The 16,320-nt window shown below is 49.8% G+C and overlaps 4 protein-coding genes across 6 annotated transcripts in view; 3 read left to right on the forward strand and 1 right to left on the reverse strand.

The window, feature by feature from the left end:
- Nucleotides 1-5,120: 5,120 nt before the first annotated feature.
- On the forward strand, nucleotides 5,121-6,057 carry LTA (lymphotoxin alpha). The gene is made up of 3 exons (XM_003788998.1): nucleotides 5,121-5,219; nucleotides 5,306-5,411; nucleotides 5,645-6,057. Exons 1-3 carry the CDS (start codon nucleotides 5,121-5,123, stop codon nucleotides 6,055-6,057), a joined length of 618 nt encoding a protein of 205 aa, XP_003789046.1.
- Nucleotides 6,058-8,032: 1,975 nt separating this feature from the next.
- On the forward strand, nucleotides 8,033-9,872 carry TNF (tumor necrosis factor). Its single transcript, XM_003788999.3, has 4 exons — nucleotides 8,033-8,218; nucleotides 8,859-8,910; nucleotides 9,086-9,133; nucleotides 9,429-9,872. The coding sequence occupies exons 1-4, from the start codon at nucleotides 8,033-8,035 to the stop codon at nucleotides 9,848-9,850; spliced, it is 708 nt and encodes a 235-aa protein (XP_003789047.1). The 3' UTR covers nucleotides 9,851-9,872.
- Nucleotides 9,873-12,728: 2,856 nt separating this feature from the next.
- On the reverse strand, nucleotides 12,729-14,631 carry LTB (lymphotoxin beta). Of its 3 annotated transcripts, none has more exons than XM_003789000.3 (4): nucleotides 14,434-14,631; nucleotides 14,022-14,067; nucleotides 13,759-13,830; nucleotides 12,729-13,347 (listed from the first exon to the last, which is right to left on the reverse strand). In XM_003789000.3, exons 1-4 carry the CDS (start codon nucleotides 14,629-14,631, stop codon nucleotides 12,893-12,895), a joined length of 771 nt encoding a protein of 256 aa, XP_003789048.2. In that variant the 3' UTR covers nucleotides 12,729-12,892. The 3 variants fall into 3 exon arrangements, with proteins under 3 accessions (XP_003789048.2, XP_023368712.1, XP_023368713.1); XM_023512944.1 differs by having other exon boundaries at nucleotides 12,729-13,350; nucleotides 14,434-14,596; XM_023512945.1 differs by lacking the exons at nucleotides 12,729-13,347; nucleotides 14,022-14,067 and having other exon boundaries at nucleotides 14,434-14,596.
- LST1 (leukocyte specific transcript 1) overlaps nucleotides 13,999-16,320 on the forward strand; it is a 6,726-nt gene continuing 4,404 nt past the window's right edge. The window contains exon 1 of the mRNA XM_023512946.1: nucleotides 13,999-14,049. The gene's annotated coding sequence lies outside the window, so the exon portion shown is untranslated. The remainder of the gene's footprint in view (nucleotides 14,050-16,320) is intronic.

Genomic DNA, 16,320 nt, shown 5'->3' on the forward strand with positions numbered 1-16,320 from the left:
AAAAAAAAAAAAATTTGTACATGCACACTATACGGCAATGAACTTACTAATATTCATTACAATCCCTCTACACATGTGCACTGAACATCTCTGCACATGCGCATTGGACATCAATGACTTTATTAATCCATTTAAACATCTTGTGAGTACCTCATGAGTAGCTCCTCCCTAGTAATCTGATAATCCACCCAACACACACCTTTAACCATAATTCTTTCAACATAACCCAGTTTAACATAACTTAATGGAGAACATGTTGTCAGCCATTACTTCTTTGTTCTTATCTGACGAAGCCTGAGGCTATGGAAAAACAAAGTAGATTGAATACCTGCCCTTGCTGGCCTTGCCATTTGGAGGCTGTTACTTCAGATCTTTAAACAAGGCATAAAGAAACTTCTTAGGGCATATAGGGATTTGTGTGCAAACCTCCGCTCCCATGTAGGCCTTAAGTCGGGGGGGGGGGGTTGCTGGACCTTTTATAAGGAATTTTCAGGCTGGACTTCTCAAAGGCCTTTCACAAGCCCAGGTTTCATCTGTGCCCTTAGATACCTGTATGCATTGGGTAAATTCCTCTCCTCTTGAGGTCCCCCCCCCACCCTGCACATTTCCATTCCCGGACCCATTAGCAAGCAACCTTCATTACACCACAGATCAGGAAAGGTTACTGATGGGTATCTGGCCAGTTTTCCAAAGGGCTTTTTTATTGGCCGTATAAAGTCAACCTTAATTCCTTAACGCAGTCTGGACATCTCTGGAAATGCTATTCCAGCCAGAGCCTTGGTCATGTTAGGCTCGCAACCAACCTGGCCATATGGGATTCTGCCTCAGTTTCTCACAAGTATGCTTGCCCAAAGTCCTTTCACTGCTGTCTCTCTGGTTTTTTTGGCCAGAGGCATATAGGCGTTTCGCCTATATTGCACTGCTATTCATTCTTCATCAAATCTAAGCATAAAAAAATAGTTTTCCTGAGGCCTTCTTCCCATGACATGTAAAACTTTGATTAAATAAATTTGTTATGCTTTTCTAGTTAACCTGACTTTTGTTAGAATTGTGGGCTATGATCTTTAAGATGGGTGAGAAAAGGGATCACCCTTCTCTGTTCCTACAGAACAAAAAGAAATAAGAGCTAAGACTAGAAAAGTATAAAAGGCAAAGTTGCAGGAACTCGAGTAAGGGAGGAAAACAGGACAAATAGCTCATACACACTTGGAATGTTATTTACTTGCCTCAGAACACCAAGACTGCTCAGGAACCTCGTACCTAAGGAGAGCATTGGTGTGCCCTGTGCAACAGTGGGCTTCAGCTCTGGTCACCACCAGCCCTAGGGCCAGCCCCTCATATCCTCCAAGTGACATCACAGTATCATAGCTGTAATAATAACACTTAAGGTAGCCAGTTGGTATTATCTCAAACTTACAAAAAGTGAACAAAATATTTAGAAACTTTCTTTTTTTTTTAAATCTTATAACTTGCAAGCGATGCAAAAATTGTCTCCTATATAAGAATGCTCCTATTGAGATTTTTCATATTAGCCAAAAACTAGTAACAAACCAAATGCCCATCAACAGAAGAATGCATTAGAGTATGTTCACACAAGAGAGTAGTACATCACAGTTTTAAAAAACACTATTGAGATACATGCAGCCACATGGGCGATCTCACAAACATAATGTTGACTGAAAGAAGCCAAACAAATAAGTACATTCTGTGTGATTTCATTTATATGATGTTCAAAAGCAAGAAGAACTAATCTTTGGTGACAGAGGGACTTGGTTATCTTTGGAGGGTATTGCCAAGGAGGGGGCATTAGGGAACCTTCTGGGGACCTAACCTGTGGAGCTTGGTGGTGGCTACATAGAAAATCCACCAGCTGAATACTTAAGAGGTATGAACCTCACTGTACCTATGTTATACATCAATTTAAAAGAACCATTTTATTTTACGGGAGGGGGGGCGGATTTGTTTTTAGGGTTTTGTTTTTTTTTTTTTTTGAGACAGAGTCTCACATGGCATACTCGGTAGAGTGCTGTGTTGTCACAGCTCACAGCAACCTCAAGCTCTTGGGCTTAAGCTTAAGTGATTCTCTTGCCTCAGCTTCCCAAGTAGCTGGGACTATAGGCATCCGCCACAGCATCCAGCTATTTCATGGTTGTTTGGCAGGCCCAGGCTGGATTCAAACCCACTCTGGTGTATGTGACTGGTGCCCTAGACGCTGAGCTACAGATGCTGAGCCATGTTTTTAGGGATTTTTGTTTGTTTGTTTGTTCGTTTGTTTTGAGACAGAGCCTCAAGCTATCCCCCTGGGTGGAGTGCTGTGGCATCACAGCTCACAGCAACCTCCAACTCCTGGGCTCAAGCAATTCTCCTGCTTCAGCCTCCCAAGTAGCTGGGACCACAGACACCTGCCACATCGCCTGGCTATTTTTTGGTTGCAGCCGTCATTATTGTTTTGGCGGCCCAGGCTGGATTCAAACCTGCCACCTTAGGTGTATGTGGCTGGCACCTTAGCCACTTGAGCCACAGGATTTTTGTTTAAGACAGTCTCTTTGTCCCCCCCTGGTAGAGTGCTGTGGCCTCATAGCTCACAGCAACCTCAGACTCCTGGGGTCTTGCTTCAGCCTCCCAAGTAGCTGGGACTACAGGCACCCACCACAATGCCCAGCTAGTTTAGGGTTTGTTTTTTTTTTTCTATTTTTAGTAGAGACAAGGTCTTGCTCTTACTCAGGCTGGTTTCAGACTCCTGAGCCCAGGCAATTCACCTGCCTTGGCCTACCAGAAAGCTAGGATTACAGGCATGAGCCACTGCACAATGCCTGGCTGTAGAGACAAGATCTTGCTCTGTCATCCAGGCTAAAGGGCAATAACGTGACGATAGCTCCCTACTACAGCCTTTAACTCCAGGGCTCAAGAAACCCTCCTGCCTCAGACTCCCAAGTGGTTAGGATTACAGGTATGTGCCACCATGCCCAGCTAATTTTTCTATTTTTTATAGAGATGGGGTTTTACTATGATGCCTAAACTAGTCTCAAACTCCTGGCCTCAAGCAATCCCCCCACCTTGGCCTTCTAAAGTGCTAGAATTACACATGTAAGTTCTGAACAATTTTAAATCCGTAGATTGGCTCTGCAAATGCAGCTTCTAGATAAGTCCCTTACCTGTCCCCACCCCACCGTGGGTCACCAACCTTAAATCCCTTCTGTGTGGAATTCTAAAGCTTCCACTATAGAAAGCTTAGAAGCTGTCTGCTACATTGATCCTAGAGTGTATGCTTATTTGGGGTTCCAGGCAGTCTGCAAATTACAAACATCCAAATGACATACAACTCACACTTACAAACAGAGGCTGTTATAGGAATAGGTAAATGTACCAGTTCCAACTTACATAAAGATTCAACTTAAGAACAAATCTACAGAATTTATCTTGTTGATAATGTAGGGACTGCCTGTATAAAATCTGTGGGGGGCTGGGCACAGTGGCTCATACCCGTAATCTTAGCACTTTGGGAGGCTCAGGAAGGAGGAGCCCTTGAGCTCAGAAGTTCAAGACCAGCCTGAGCAAAAGCCAGACTCCATCGCTACTACCGAGCGTGGTGCCAGATGGCTGTAGTCCCAGCTACTTGGGAGGCTGAGGAAAAAGGATCACTTGAACCCAGGAGTTTGAGGTTGCCATGAGCTAGGCTGACACCATGGCACTCTAGCCCAGGCAACAGAAAGAGATTCTGTCTCAAAAAGAAATAAAAATAAAAATAAATAAATCTGTGAGAGCCACTTTAGGTCAGGATGAGGTAGAGGTCATCCTTTGGAAGTGGGATGAGGCCTCATCAAACACGAGTACATGGCATCATCTCTGGGTAAGAGGACCAAAAAGTTTATCTTCCAAACCAGGACACTTCAAAAGCGGAATGGGGCTCCGTTAATATTTTCATCAAGCCAGGTGTGGTGGCACTCGTCTATAATCCCAGCTACTTGGAAGGCTGAAGCAGGAGGATTGCTTGAGCCCAGAGTACCAGACCATCCTGGGTGATATAATGACACTCCCATCTCCCCCCCCCCAAAAAATATATGTATACATACATATATATAGTTTTTTCACCAGGAAAATGTGCACACCAGGATGTTTAGGCAAAGGGGTGTTTAAAGGAACTTCTTGATAAGAAACCTGCCAAATGAGCTAGAAAGTACACATACTGGGACAAGCGTGCCTTGAGTCATTTGGGACAAGGACAGGGGTACAAGAGAAGGAAATGGGCAAAGAGAGAAGCCTATAATCAGTCAAGGGTGCAGAGACAGAGGTGTTATGTGATTGATCTTCAGGGAACCAGACCTCCAGCCCACACCCATCCACTCACTCAGCCTCTTCCTCTCCGAATTGACTGTCTTTTCTCTGGAACGCCTAAGCCTGACCCCACTCCCTGGCCCTCCCAGCTCATGGTTGCTCTGACCCCACTCCCTGGCCCTCCCAGCTCATGGTTCTTCTGACCCCACTCCCTTTCCCAGAACTCAGTCACCTGACCCCCAAACCTGTGGTTCTCTCCTAGGCCTCAGCCTTTCCTGCCTTCGGCTGAAACAGCACCATCTTCTAAGCCCTGGGGGCTTCCCCAAGCCCCAGCCCCGACCTAGAACCCGCCCGCTGCCTGCCACGCTGCCACTGCCGCTTCCTCTATAAAGGGAGCCAAGCGTCCGGGTCCAGAGGGCCCACACAGCAGGTGAGATTCTCCTGACCCATCTCCTTGGGCTGCTTGTGGCTCAGACTGCTAAACTGAGGTGTCTTGCCCTCAGTCTGGGTCCCTGCCTTTTCTGTGCCTGCTGCCTGGATCCCTGGCCTGCCTGGGCCTGGGCCTTGGTGGGTTTGGTTTTGATATGCTCCCCTGTCTCTGGCTCTCCATCTGTCAGTCTCTTTCTGTCTCTCTCACATATTCTCTGTTTCTGCCACAGTCCCTCTCTGTTCCCTCCTGTCTCTCTTTCTGTGTCCCTCTATTCACCTCGGGGTTTCCCTGTCTGCATCGTGTCCTCTTCTGTGTTGCCCCATCTCTCTGGGTGGCTGTCTCCACGGCAGGAGTTCTGACTTCTACAGCGTGCCCCGCCCCACTCACTGCCTCTCTCCCTGCAGGTTCTCTCCCCATGACACCACCTGGACATCTCTACCTCCCAAGGGTGCATGGCACCCCCCTCCGCCTCCTCCTTCTGGGGCTGCTGCTGGCCCTGTTGCCTGGGACCCAGGTGAGGCAGCAGGAGAATGGGGGATGCCAGGGTGGCCCAGCCAAACCTTGAGCTCTAGAGCTCCCCACAACTCTCTTCTATCCTAGGGGCTCCCTGGTGTTGGCCTCACACCTTCAGCTGCCCAGACTGCCCATCAGCAGCTCCAGAAGCATTTCACCCCCAGCACCCTCAAACCTGCTGCTCACCTCATTGGTAAACATTCACATGACCTCCCAGACATGTAACCCCCAGCTCTCCTTCTACCCTCAGTTTAGGGGCCCAGGCATGCACTCCAACTTCCCCCAACCCCAAACAGAGGCAGCCCACTCTTACCTCTCCCCTAACCATCCCCCAGGAACTCAGGCAGCCAGTGCCTGTTTCCTCAGGGATTGAGACCTCTGACCCAGACCTTTGACCCCACCCTCACCCTCTATGGCTCTTCCTAGGAGACCCCAGCAAGCAAGACTCACTACACTGGAAAGCAAACATAGACTACGCCTTCCTCCAAAATGGCTTCTCTTTGAGCAACAATTCCCTCCTGGTCCCTGCCAGTGGTGTCTACTTCATCTATTCTCAGGTGGTCTTCTATGGACAAGCCTGCCCCCCTGAAGCCACCCTCAGCTCTTTGTACCTGGCCCACGAGATCCGGCTCTTCTCCTCCCGGTATTCCTTCCAGATTCCTCTTGTCACCTCCCAGAAGACCATGTGCCCAGGGGCCCAGGGACCTTGGCTGCACTCGATGTACCATGGGGCTGCATTCCTGCTCACCCAGGGAGACCAGCTGTCCACTCACACAGTTGGCATCTCCCACCTATTCCTCACCCCCAGTAGTGTCTTCTTTGGAGCCTTTGCTGTATAGAATTTGGGAAAACTCAGAAAGAAAAAATAATTGGTTTCAACGCCTTCTCCCCATTTTGCCTCCATTCTGACTGTTTCAGGGGTCACCACCACCTCTCCTTTGATCATTTCAACAGTCTCAAGTCTTCCCCATTCAAATCACCTGGAGCTTTCAAAGAAAGAATTCTAGGCACCCCAGGGAACCACACCTCCCTGACCCACCCCACCCCGGATGTTCAACTGAGGATTTCAAGGCTGCCTAGAAATTCCCAACCCAGAGCTATTAGTCCTACCAGTGAGGGCCCTAGACCTGGACGGGAGGAGGAGCAGGCACATGGGGGGAGGGTTGGGGGGAATATTTATGAAGGGGGAAACTAAATTATTTATTTATGGAGAACGGAGAAAGGGGAATAATAGACATTCAAAGAGAGAAAGAAACAGGCCTGCAAGATGAAGAGTGAGAGGGCATCGGCACGAGGCTGACTGAGAGAAGAAAAAGGTAGATGTGAGGGACCATGGGGCTCTAGAAGGCAGTGAAGGGCTCTGAGAGCCAGCTGCACGACCAGACACCCACATGGAGACATTCACACCCTTGATAAAGCCAAATAAACCTTTTTTCTCTCAAATGCTGTCTGCTTATGTCTGTCTGTCTGGGAGGAGAAAATTTCCCAGTCTCTGGAAAGGGCTGGAGGGAGAGACAAAGGCCTTGGAGAAGACAAGAGCTGTGGTCAGAAGAACAAGAAAGGGGCAAGGAGCTCTGAGACTCATGGGGGCAGAATGGCCAGACTACTGAAGGGATCTGAAGGATAAGCTGAGAAGACAAAGGAAACGTGGGGTTCCAGGGTCTGGAGGGCTGGGGGTCCAGGGTCTGAGGCTCTGAGGAATGGAGGTTATGGGAAACCTCTAGAGAGAAGACCACAGCAAAGGGTTGGGGAATAGTCCTCAAGGACTATGGGAGTGGAGTATAAGGACCCTCATGGAAGACATGACATGAAGAGGGCTCTGAGGAGTAGAAGAGGCTCCAGGATTAGGAGATTGGAATTCAGGGTGCATTTGAGGAGACATGGCCACACATGAAGGCTCTGAGAAGTAAGGATTTGACAAAACATCAGGGACCTCAGAGTTCCCTGGAAAGTAAGACTGAAAGCAGAGTGTGAGTTCCAGGTCAGAATGAAAGGAGAAGGCCTACCCCAGTGGGGTCTGTGCATTCCCAGGGCTGATTTCTTCCCCAGGGCTGTCCCAGGCTGTCTCTGCTACCCCTGGCTGGCCCTTCCAGAGACCTTGGGCATGACCCCAGTGTCAGGCGGCCTTGCCCTCCTCCCCCCTTTCCCCGCAAGACACAGGGTTCAGGACCCAGCACAGCTTCCACCCACAGCCCACACTCCTCACACTTTATTTTCTCTGCTTCAAGGGCTCACTTTCTAAAGTCCCTCCTGTTTCTAGTTCTAGCCCCATGTGAGTCCTGTCTGGAAATCAGAGGAACACAGCCCACAGATCTGGTCCCCAAAAGAAATTGAGACAATAGAGGGCAGGGAGAACAGGGCCCAGCTTCCACGGTCCTCCCCACACATGGGTAACTGGCCCAGAAAGCTGGCCTCCGAATCCGAGTGGGGAGGGTGGGGAGTATCCTTGATGCCTGGGTGTCCCCAACTTTCCAAATCCCCACCCCCGCGATGGAGAAGAAACTGAAACAGAAGGTGTAGAGCCCACTACCGCTTCCTCAGATGAGCTCATGGGTTTCTCCACCAAGGAAGTTTTCCCCAGCACCCTACCCCGCCCTTCTCTTGTAGCATATAAAGGCAGCTGTCTGCACACCCAGCCAGCAGAAGCTTCTCAGCGAGGACATCAGGGGCCCAGGCAGGAGGGAGAGAAGCAACTCCAGACCCTCCCTGAAAATAACCCTCAGAAGCCATAGCCCCAGAGAAACAGCCACTCACACTCTTGCCCTCCCACACGCACTGCCCAGGGCTGTACCATCTCCCTCTGAAAAGGACACCATGAGCACCGAGAGCATGATCCGGGACGTGGAGGTGGCCGAAGAGGAGCTTCCCAAGAAGGCAGGGGGGCCCCAGGGCTCCAGGCGCTGCTTGTGCCTCAGCTTGTTCTCCTTCCTGCTCGTGGCAGGAGCTACCATGCTCTTCTGCCTCCTGCACTTCGGGGTGATCGGCCCCCAGAGGGAAGAGGTGAGTGCTTCAACAGCCTTCATCTACTCTTCTGTGCAGAGAGAAGTGGGGGGAGAAAAAGAAGTAGAGAGAAGGGGTGGATGAAAGGGGTGTGCTTGCTGATGGGAAGGGATGGGAGGAAAAACATAGAGAATGATGGAAAGGGAGAAAGTAATGTGGAGAGAGATGGGGGTGGAGAGAGAGAGAAAGATGGAGAGATAGGATGTCTGGCACGTGGAAGATGCTCGCTAAATTAAATTTTAATGAGTGAATGAATGAATGAGAGAGCAGATATATATGTGTACATACACATATACAAATACATAGAGAGAAGAGAGAGAGAGATGGGGAGAGTGATGTGGGTATGAGCAGAGAGATGGGACATAACGTAAGTAATATGAAGGAAGATGGTGATACAGAAAGAGATGTGAAATAAGGAGAGTGATGAGGGAAAGAGAGATAAGGAAAGATGAAGATAAGATGTCTGGCATGTGCAAGGCACTTAATGAAAGAGTTATTGAATGCATGAATGGATGAACAAATGGCTGAATGGAGAGAGAAAAACAGACACATCTGAGCAGGAATGCAAACCAAATAAGAGCCAGCTATTCCTCCTTTGGGAGTGACTTTCTCTAACACTAATTCTTCTTCTTCCCAATAGCTCCCCAGTGTCTTCCATCTAATCAATGCCAATCCTCTGGCCCAGACACTCAGTAAGTATCTCCTGATTCTGGGTTTGGGTTGGGGAAAGAGGTTAGTACTGGAATGGAACCAATGAGGGAAATTTAGAGTTTTAATTTAGAGGAAGGAGGAATGTAAGTCAAATTACAGGGATATTTTCTAGGGAATGTGAGAGTCTTAGCTTTTTCTTTCCTCTTTTCTCTTCAGGATCATCCTCCCGAACCCCAAGTGACAAGCCTGTAGCCCATGTTGTAGGTAAGAGCTCTGAGGACATGTCTTGGGACTTGGAAGAATAAGATTTGGGTGCTGAACTCAGGACAAGGGTAGATAGACCTTGGAGACAGTGTAAGAAGGACTCACTAAGCTCAAGGGGAGGGTAAAGGAACAGCACAGGCCTTATGAGTGATACTCAGAACCTCATGGCCAGATGGGATGTGGGAAGACAGACAGAGGGGAGAGGAACCGGATGTAAGGGTGGGCAGAATTCAAGGGCCAGGATGTGGAGAGTGAACTGATGGGGCCACACTGACTCATCTCTCCCTCTCTCCAGCAAACCCCCAAGCTGAAGGGCAGCTGCAGTGGCTAAGCCAGCGTGCCAATGCCCTCCTGGCCAATGGTGTGAAGCTGACAGACAACCAGCTGGTGGTTCCATCAGACGGGCTGTACCTCATCTACTCCCAGGTCCTCTTCAAAGGCCAAGACTGCCCTTCTACCCATGTGCTCCTCACTCACACCATCCGCCGCTTTGCTGTCTCCTACCAGGACAAGGTCAACCTCCTCTCTGCCATCAAGAGCCCCTGCCAGAGGGAGACTCTGGAGGAGGCTGAGGCCAAGCCCTGGTATGAGCCCATCTACCTGGGAGGGGTCTTCCAGCTGGAGAAGGGTGATCGACTCAGTGCCGAGATCAATCGACCTGACTATCTTGACTTTGCTGAGTCCGGGCAGGTCTACTTTGGGATTATTGCCCTGTGAGGGAGACAGATGTCCATCCATCCCTGACCCTGTCCAATCTCTTTATTATCTGCTCCTTTAGAGTCCCTTCATCCTCTTCTGGCATAGAAAGGTAATTAAGGGCTCAGGGTCTGACTTCAAGAAATCTAGGATGCAGGGATGTGTGGCCTGGACAATGAAGCACTGGCCACCACCAAGAATTCAAACTAGGGCTTCCAGAACTCACTAAAAGCCTAAGAATTTGACCCCTGAATTCAACCTTAGACATTTAGAATTTGGAAACCAGGGAGCCTTTTATTCTGGCCAGAACACTTTTGAGCATCTCTTGAGAAGACCTCACCCCAGAACTTGACATGAGTGGACCTTAAGCCTTTCTCTCTTCAGATATTTCCAGACTCCTCTCTGAGACAGAGTCCAGACCTCCACTTGGGGCCAGCTCCCTCTATTTATATTTGCACTTGTGATTATTTATTATTTATTTATTATTTATTTATTTACTGATGAATGTATTTATTTGGGAGGTCAGAGTATCCTGGGAGACCCAAGCAGGAGCTGCCTTAGTTCAGAAATGTTTTCTATGAAAACGGAGCTGAACTATCTGCTGTTCTCACCTGGCTTCTTGGCCTCTGTGCCTCCTGTTGCTTATGTTTTAAAAACATATTTATCTGATCAAGTTGTCTAAATACTGCTGATTTGGTGACCAACTGTCACTACATCACTGAGCCTTTACTCCCCACGGGAGTCATGTCTGTAATCGTCCTACTGGTCAGTGGCGAGAAATAAAAGTTTGCTTAGAAAAGAAATGTGGTCTCTCTTTTCTGGAATAGATTCTGCATCTGCCTCTCCTTAGGGGTGGGAAGCAGTTCCCTGAAGCCCTCTCTTCAAAGGGCTTAAGATGCCTAAGACTGAAGTCCCTTCCCTTAGACTCCTAGGGGCCGGGAGACCCTACATAAGCAAAGCCCAGAGGAATATACCTCCTCCTCTGGGAAACTGGAGCCTAATTATCTGTCCCTCGGGGTATGGGAATTTCCAGCCCTGGGAATTCCAATTCCTGCTGGGAAAGTCCTGAAGCTCAGGTGAGATTCCCCACTGGCTGTTGCAGCCAGAGTGAGCTGGGGAGGAGCCACATTCTCAGGTACCTGAATCACAGCCAAGGGACTTCCAGAGATTGAAGTGTCTAGGCTCCAAATCACCCTGTCCTAACTGTGCAGCCTGAACCAGTCACTTAACTCTCATCTACCAACTGGAGATGAGAACACCCATTGCACATGTGGCACTGAGAACAGAAGACCTAACTTCTATCAGTGCACCTGGCACCTCAAGTGGCACTCAGTAAGTTCTGGCTTCCTTGTTTTATCCACCCTCAGCTGCTCTGTCCCCTTGCATTCACTCAGTGGGTGAAACTGAAGAACCTGAAGACAAAGCATAAGGAATAAGATGTGGGTGAGAGGCTCATATGCCAGCTTGGTCTCACTGGTCTTTATGGAGAATGCGGGGGGGGGGGGTGTGTGAAGCAGATGAACTGGAAAGAGAAAAGACCCCCCTTCCCGAAGTCTCTTCTGTACACAAAAGTATGTAGTAAGAATTTGAGCCCAAGGGGCTGAGCACGGTGACTTATGCCTGTAATCCTAGCACTGTGCGAGGCTAAGGTGGGTGGATTGCCTGAGCTCACAGGTTCAAGACCAGCCTGAGCCAGAGCCAGACTCTGTCTCTAAAAATAGCTGTACATTGCACGGCACCTATGACTCAAAAAAGTAGGGCGCCAGCCTCATATGCCGGAGGTGGCAGGTTCAAACCCAACCCCAGCCAAAAACTGCAAAAAAAAAGAAAAAAAGAAAAAGAAATAGCCAGATGTTGTGGTGGGCACCTGTAATCCCAGCTACTCAGGAGGCTGAGGCAAGAGAATGGCTTGAGCCCAAGAGTTTGAGGTTGCTGTGAGCTGTGATGACACAGCACTCAACCCCAGGATAACAAAGTGAGACTGTCTTAAAAAAAAAAAAAAGAGAGAGAGAGAGAAAGAAAGGAAAGGAAAGGAAAGGAAAGGGAGCCCAAGAGAGTGGCAATCCCCACTGAGCTCAGAAATTAGACTTCCCTTCCAAAACTGGGGTGTCAGGCAGGGGAAAACCTTGTGGCGTGCTGTGGGGGTGGTGTGACCCATGAGAGTGACCTAGATAGGGCCTTAAGTCCCTCTGTGCCTTCTCCAGCCTGAGGCTAAGGTCAGTCCTAGGGTGGAGAGGACTATTCACCCCAGGAGCCCACACTCAACAATGCTCACTTTGGAAAAGAAAGGCCTAAAGTGTGAACAAAGGGTGAGGATTTTCCATTCTGCCCTGGAGAGGTCTTTGTGTTATCAGTTTTTCCTCCTCCCCAGACCTCCCCGGCATCTTCAGTCACTACAATCTCCTCCCCTACATTCTGCTTCAGCCCCCTCCTTTCTGAGCCCGTGAGCTCCTGCAGGGAGAAACACTGGGGCCCCCTTTGCTTCATTCCTCATCATTCTTCCTGGTATTAGCGGTTTATCCTGTGGCTGGGCCTTTCTGAGAGGAGTTTGCCTTCCCCTGTAATGACCCCTCTCCTTGTTGGGCAGGACCCAAGAGGGAAAAAATGCAATTCTCTTGGTGGGAACCATGTGGCCTAAGAATTAGGATGCCTGGTGATGTTTCAGGGTTTGAGAAGATCCCCTTCCTTCTAGCCTCTCCAGTTGGACTAATTGATGCTGGGGCCTGGTGGTTCTGCGGTGGGAGTTAGAGGGTGGAGGGACAAAGACTGACATTCTTGGGAACAAAGGCCATACTTAGTGTTGTGCTTTTTTCCCAGCAATAGAAAAATACAGAGAATATTTAATCCACTTCTTTGCACCCACCCTGAATTAAGACACGTTAGCAACTGTCTCAGCGTCTGTATTGACAGCCCTTAAGCTTTACATTTTTTATTTTCATCAGGCTTAAAATCACTTTCTACTCTCCTACATTTTCCTCACTGCCGCGGGGTCCTGGGTGTCTGGGTCCCCAATATTCTCACACTCGCATCGTGCAATCGTCTTCCCAGAGAGGCGGGCGGCCTTCACCCCACCATCACGGCCCCAAAGAAAGTCTTCCCCCTCCTGTAGTCCACCATATCGGGCCGACTGATGTTGACATACACCCGCTCGCCCCTCCTGAGCCGCACTAGGCCGCCGAACCCCACGCTGGTGTACCAAAGGGGACCGTACCCTTGCCTCCCGGCGGGGTCCAAAACCGGGGTCACGGTTTCGGCGCCCTCCAGCAGCAGCTCGGGAGCGCCCGGCCCGTAGGCGCCCCCCACCCGGTGCAGCGAGCTGCGCAGCGTGACCGAGCGGCCCCGGGCGTCCCCCCCGGCAGGGGGCGCCCGGCCCCGGTAGCCGACGTGACAGTAGAGGTAATAGAGGCCGTCCTGCGGCAGCGCCAGCCCCTCAGCGTCCGAGAACTGCGTCCCGCTCCTCAGAAACGCCTCTTCTTTCGTCGCCTCCCAGCCTAGCCCCTGCCCCTTCATCCAAGCGCCTGCTGAGAAAGGGGCCGGTGAGCTCTTAGGGAATCCGATCCCAAAGGAGCCATTCAGGCCCGGGACCCCGAGGAGGGCGGCGGTTTTTAGCCCCCTGCAGGAACCGAGCCAGGCAGGAGGAAGGGGTGACCACGCTCCCTCTGATGAGTAGTAGTTAGGGGCTGAGGGCACCTGAATATGGGTTGGAGAGCGCTGTGGTGGGGACATCCAGGCTGGGTTTAGCCTGCTCAGGAGGGAAGAAGCAGCTACGATGGGAGGAAGAGCGAAAGGGTGGGCACTTCGGGGTGAGAGATAGGCGGTGAAGCAGTGGGAAGCCTAGCACTGGAATAACTGAGCCTAGGGACCCTGGGAGAGCTGAACTGGCACTTCTAGATTATGGAAACACTTACTCAGGTCTGTGAGATCCTTACCTATGAGATGGGCAGCCGGCCGCCTGGGGCTAAGATCTGTTTCTGGCTCCTCCTCCTGCAGCTCCCGAAATCCTGGAAGGGGCAGAGTTCATGATTGAGGAGCTCAAGCTGGCCGCCTGTGCATGCTCCCCTGAGACGACAAAGTGTCAAGACCCACGGATGGGGAGCCTGGATTCCTAAAGGAAGAGGATATCTGGGAACACGGAAGCATCTGGGAGTCCCTAAGGGGCTGGAGCAAGGGAGAGGAGATGGTCTACTCTTACCCTGTCCTTGCTGGGCCTGTGCCCCAAGGTCAGCCGTTTCTGTTACCTGTTGGGGTGAGGTGACAATAACCAGAGTTCAGATTCAGCTAATATTAGGACCATCTCTCCCAAAGAGGACCCAAGCTCCAGGCCGGGGGTTTCTCTCACTAGCATCATACCCAAAACACATTTCCCTAAAAGGAAAAGCAAGCGAGGCACACATCTTTGAGTGTAGAGAAAAGAGGAGACAGAAGGGGCTTGGAGACAGCAAGATATAACCTCACAGGAACATGGAAAAAGAGTAAGCAAAGAGACAAAATATTCCCCCAGGGACCCCTGAGCCAGACCAGGCAAAAGAACACAGACAAAGCCAGAGGGAGGTGAGCAATTGGCAAGATAGAAGCCTTCATCAGGGCCTGTTGCAGCCACTCACCGGGCCTCCCTGATCCTGGGGTACTAAAGTCAGCACGGCCAGGACAGTGATAGGAACTGCCAACAACAGAGTCACCAGGGAAGTGGCTCCTGCCACAGCCAGCAGGAGGGAGCCTCTCCCCTGGGGCCTCCCACCCCTGCCCTCCAGACACAGTGCCCCCATTGAGACTGAACCAGGGCCAGGGCAGGGGGCTTTCATACCTCAGGGGTGGGGCTGCCCGGTCCCTGTAGACTCACACACCTGGCTGGGACTTTCCACACACCCCTGCTCCCCTCACCCAGCTTCCTGTTTACCCAGAGCTGGGGTGAGGCAGCAGAATGCCTGGGTTCTCTGAACTGGGGAAAGAGTTGGGTTAGAGAAATGGACTGTCTGGTGTAGAACTGCAGGGGGCCTTAAAGATCTTCTGGCTCAGCAGGGAGGGAAACTGGAGACCCAGGAAGGGAAGGTAGCTTGTGTAATGAGAGCACAGATCTCCAGGTTTCCAAAATGGTCTGCATTTTTATGCACTCCAGAGATAGGTACTAGAGGGAGAGCTGGTCCACATCTCTGAGGTCAAAAACTGAAGAAGGTCCTCAGCACCTGTATCACAGTGGTTATGGCACAGGCCACATGCACAAGGTTGGCAGGTTAAAACCCAGCCTGGGCCAGCTAAACAACAATGACAACTGCAACAGAAAAAATAACCAGGCATTGTGGCAGGTGCCTATAGTCCCAGCTACTTGGGAGGCTGAGGCAAGAGAATCATTTAAGCCCAAGAGTTTGAGGCTACTGTGAGCTGTGACGCCACAGCACTCTACCAAGGGTGACATAATGAGACTCTACCTCCTCCCAAAAAAAGAACTGGAGAAAGAGGAAAGGACTGGGTTTTAAGGGGTAGATGGCTGGGTCTCTGAAAAGAATTGATCCCCATCTTTTCCCATTCCCTTGCTCGCCCCTAGCCCCTTGTGCTAGATGGAAAAGGAAAAATTAAATCGCAGCCTCACCACTGACTGCTGAATCCCTGAGGAAGGATCGAAGTGGAGTGTCACCTGCCTTGTTATAAAGAGTAAAGACAGGAGGATAAGGCACACCCGATCCTCAAGTGCTTCACAGTCTGCAATGGGCCCCATTTATTAGTAAATGCTTACTAAATGTTTACAAATAAATGAATGAAAGGACACAAATGCAGGAGTAACCAAAACAAAGCAGCCAGGACCAAATGATGGGTAGAAATAGGCAGCACAGTAGGAGTTGATGGAAGAAAGACCAGGTCCAAGGAAGGTGGAGGTGATCCTGATCATCTCCCACTCTTCATGACATCTCTGTTTCAGTAATGATGATAATAATATAGCTGATATATAAAATGCACTTAGCATGTGTGTGCCACTGATCTACATACTTTAGTTATTCTTCTAATCCTGACAAAAATTCTAAGAGGAAACTGAGGTACAGAAAGGTTAAGAAACTTGTGGAGATCACACAGCAAGTAGCAGAACCAGGATTTGAATCCAGGCAGTCTGGCTCCAGAGCCTTGGTGACAAGGCAATTTTAAACTGGGTACTGACTTTAGATTTGTGCATTTTACTGTATGTAAATTTTGCCTTCCTCTGGCCAAAAGAGAAATGGGGAAGCATATACTGAATTTCGGTCAATAAGCTTTTGAAGGATTTGGATGTGAAATGTACTGATATTTGTAACTTGGAAAACTATTTAAATATGAGATAGATTGATAGATATGTGATAAAGCAAATAAGAAATGTTAATTCTAGGATCTAGGTGGTAGAAATATTGTTTACTGAACAGTTCTTTCTTTCAATTTCTCCCTATGTTTGAACTTTGTTTTTTTTTAGGCAGAGGCTCACTCTGTTGCCCTGGGTAGAGTGGGGTGTTGTCATCGTAGCTCACAGC

This window comes from Otolemur garnettii, unplaced genomic scaffold (genome assembly GCF_000181295.1).
Source record: "Otolemur garnettii isolate 467f Iridium unplaced genomic scaffold, OtoGar3 scaffold00031, whole genome shotgun sequence".
Lineage (NCBI taxonomy): Eukaryota > Metazoa > Chordata > Mammalia > Primates > Galagidae > Otolemur > Otolemur garnettii.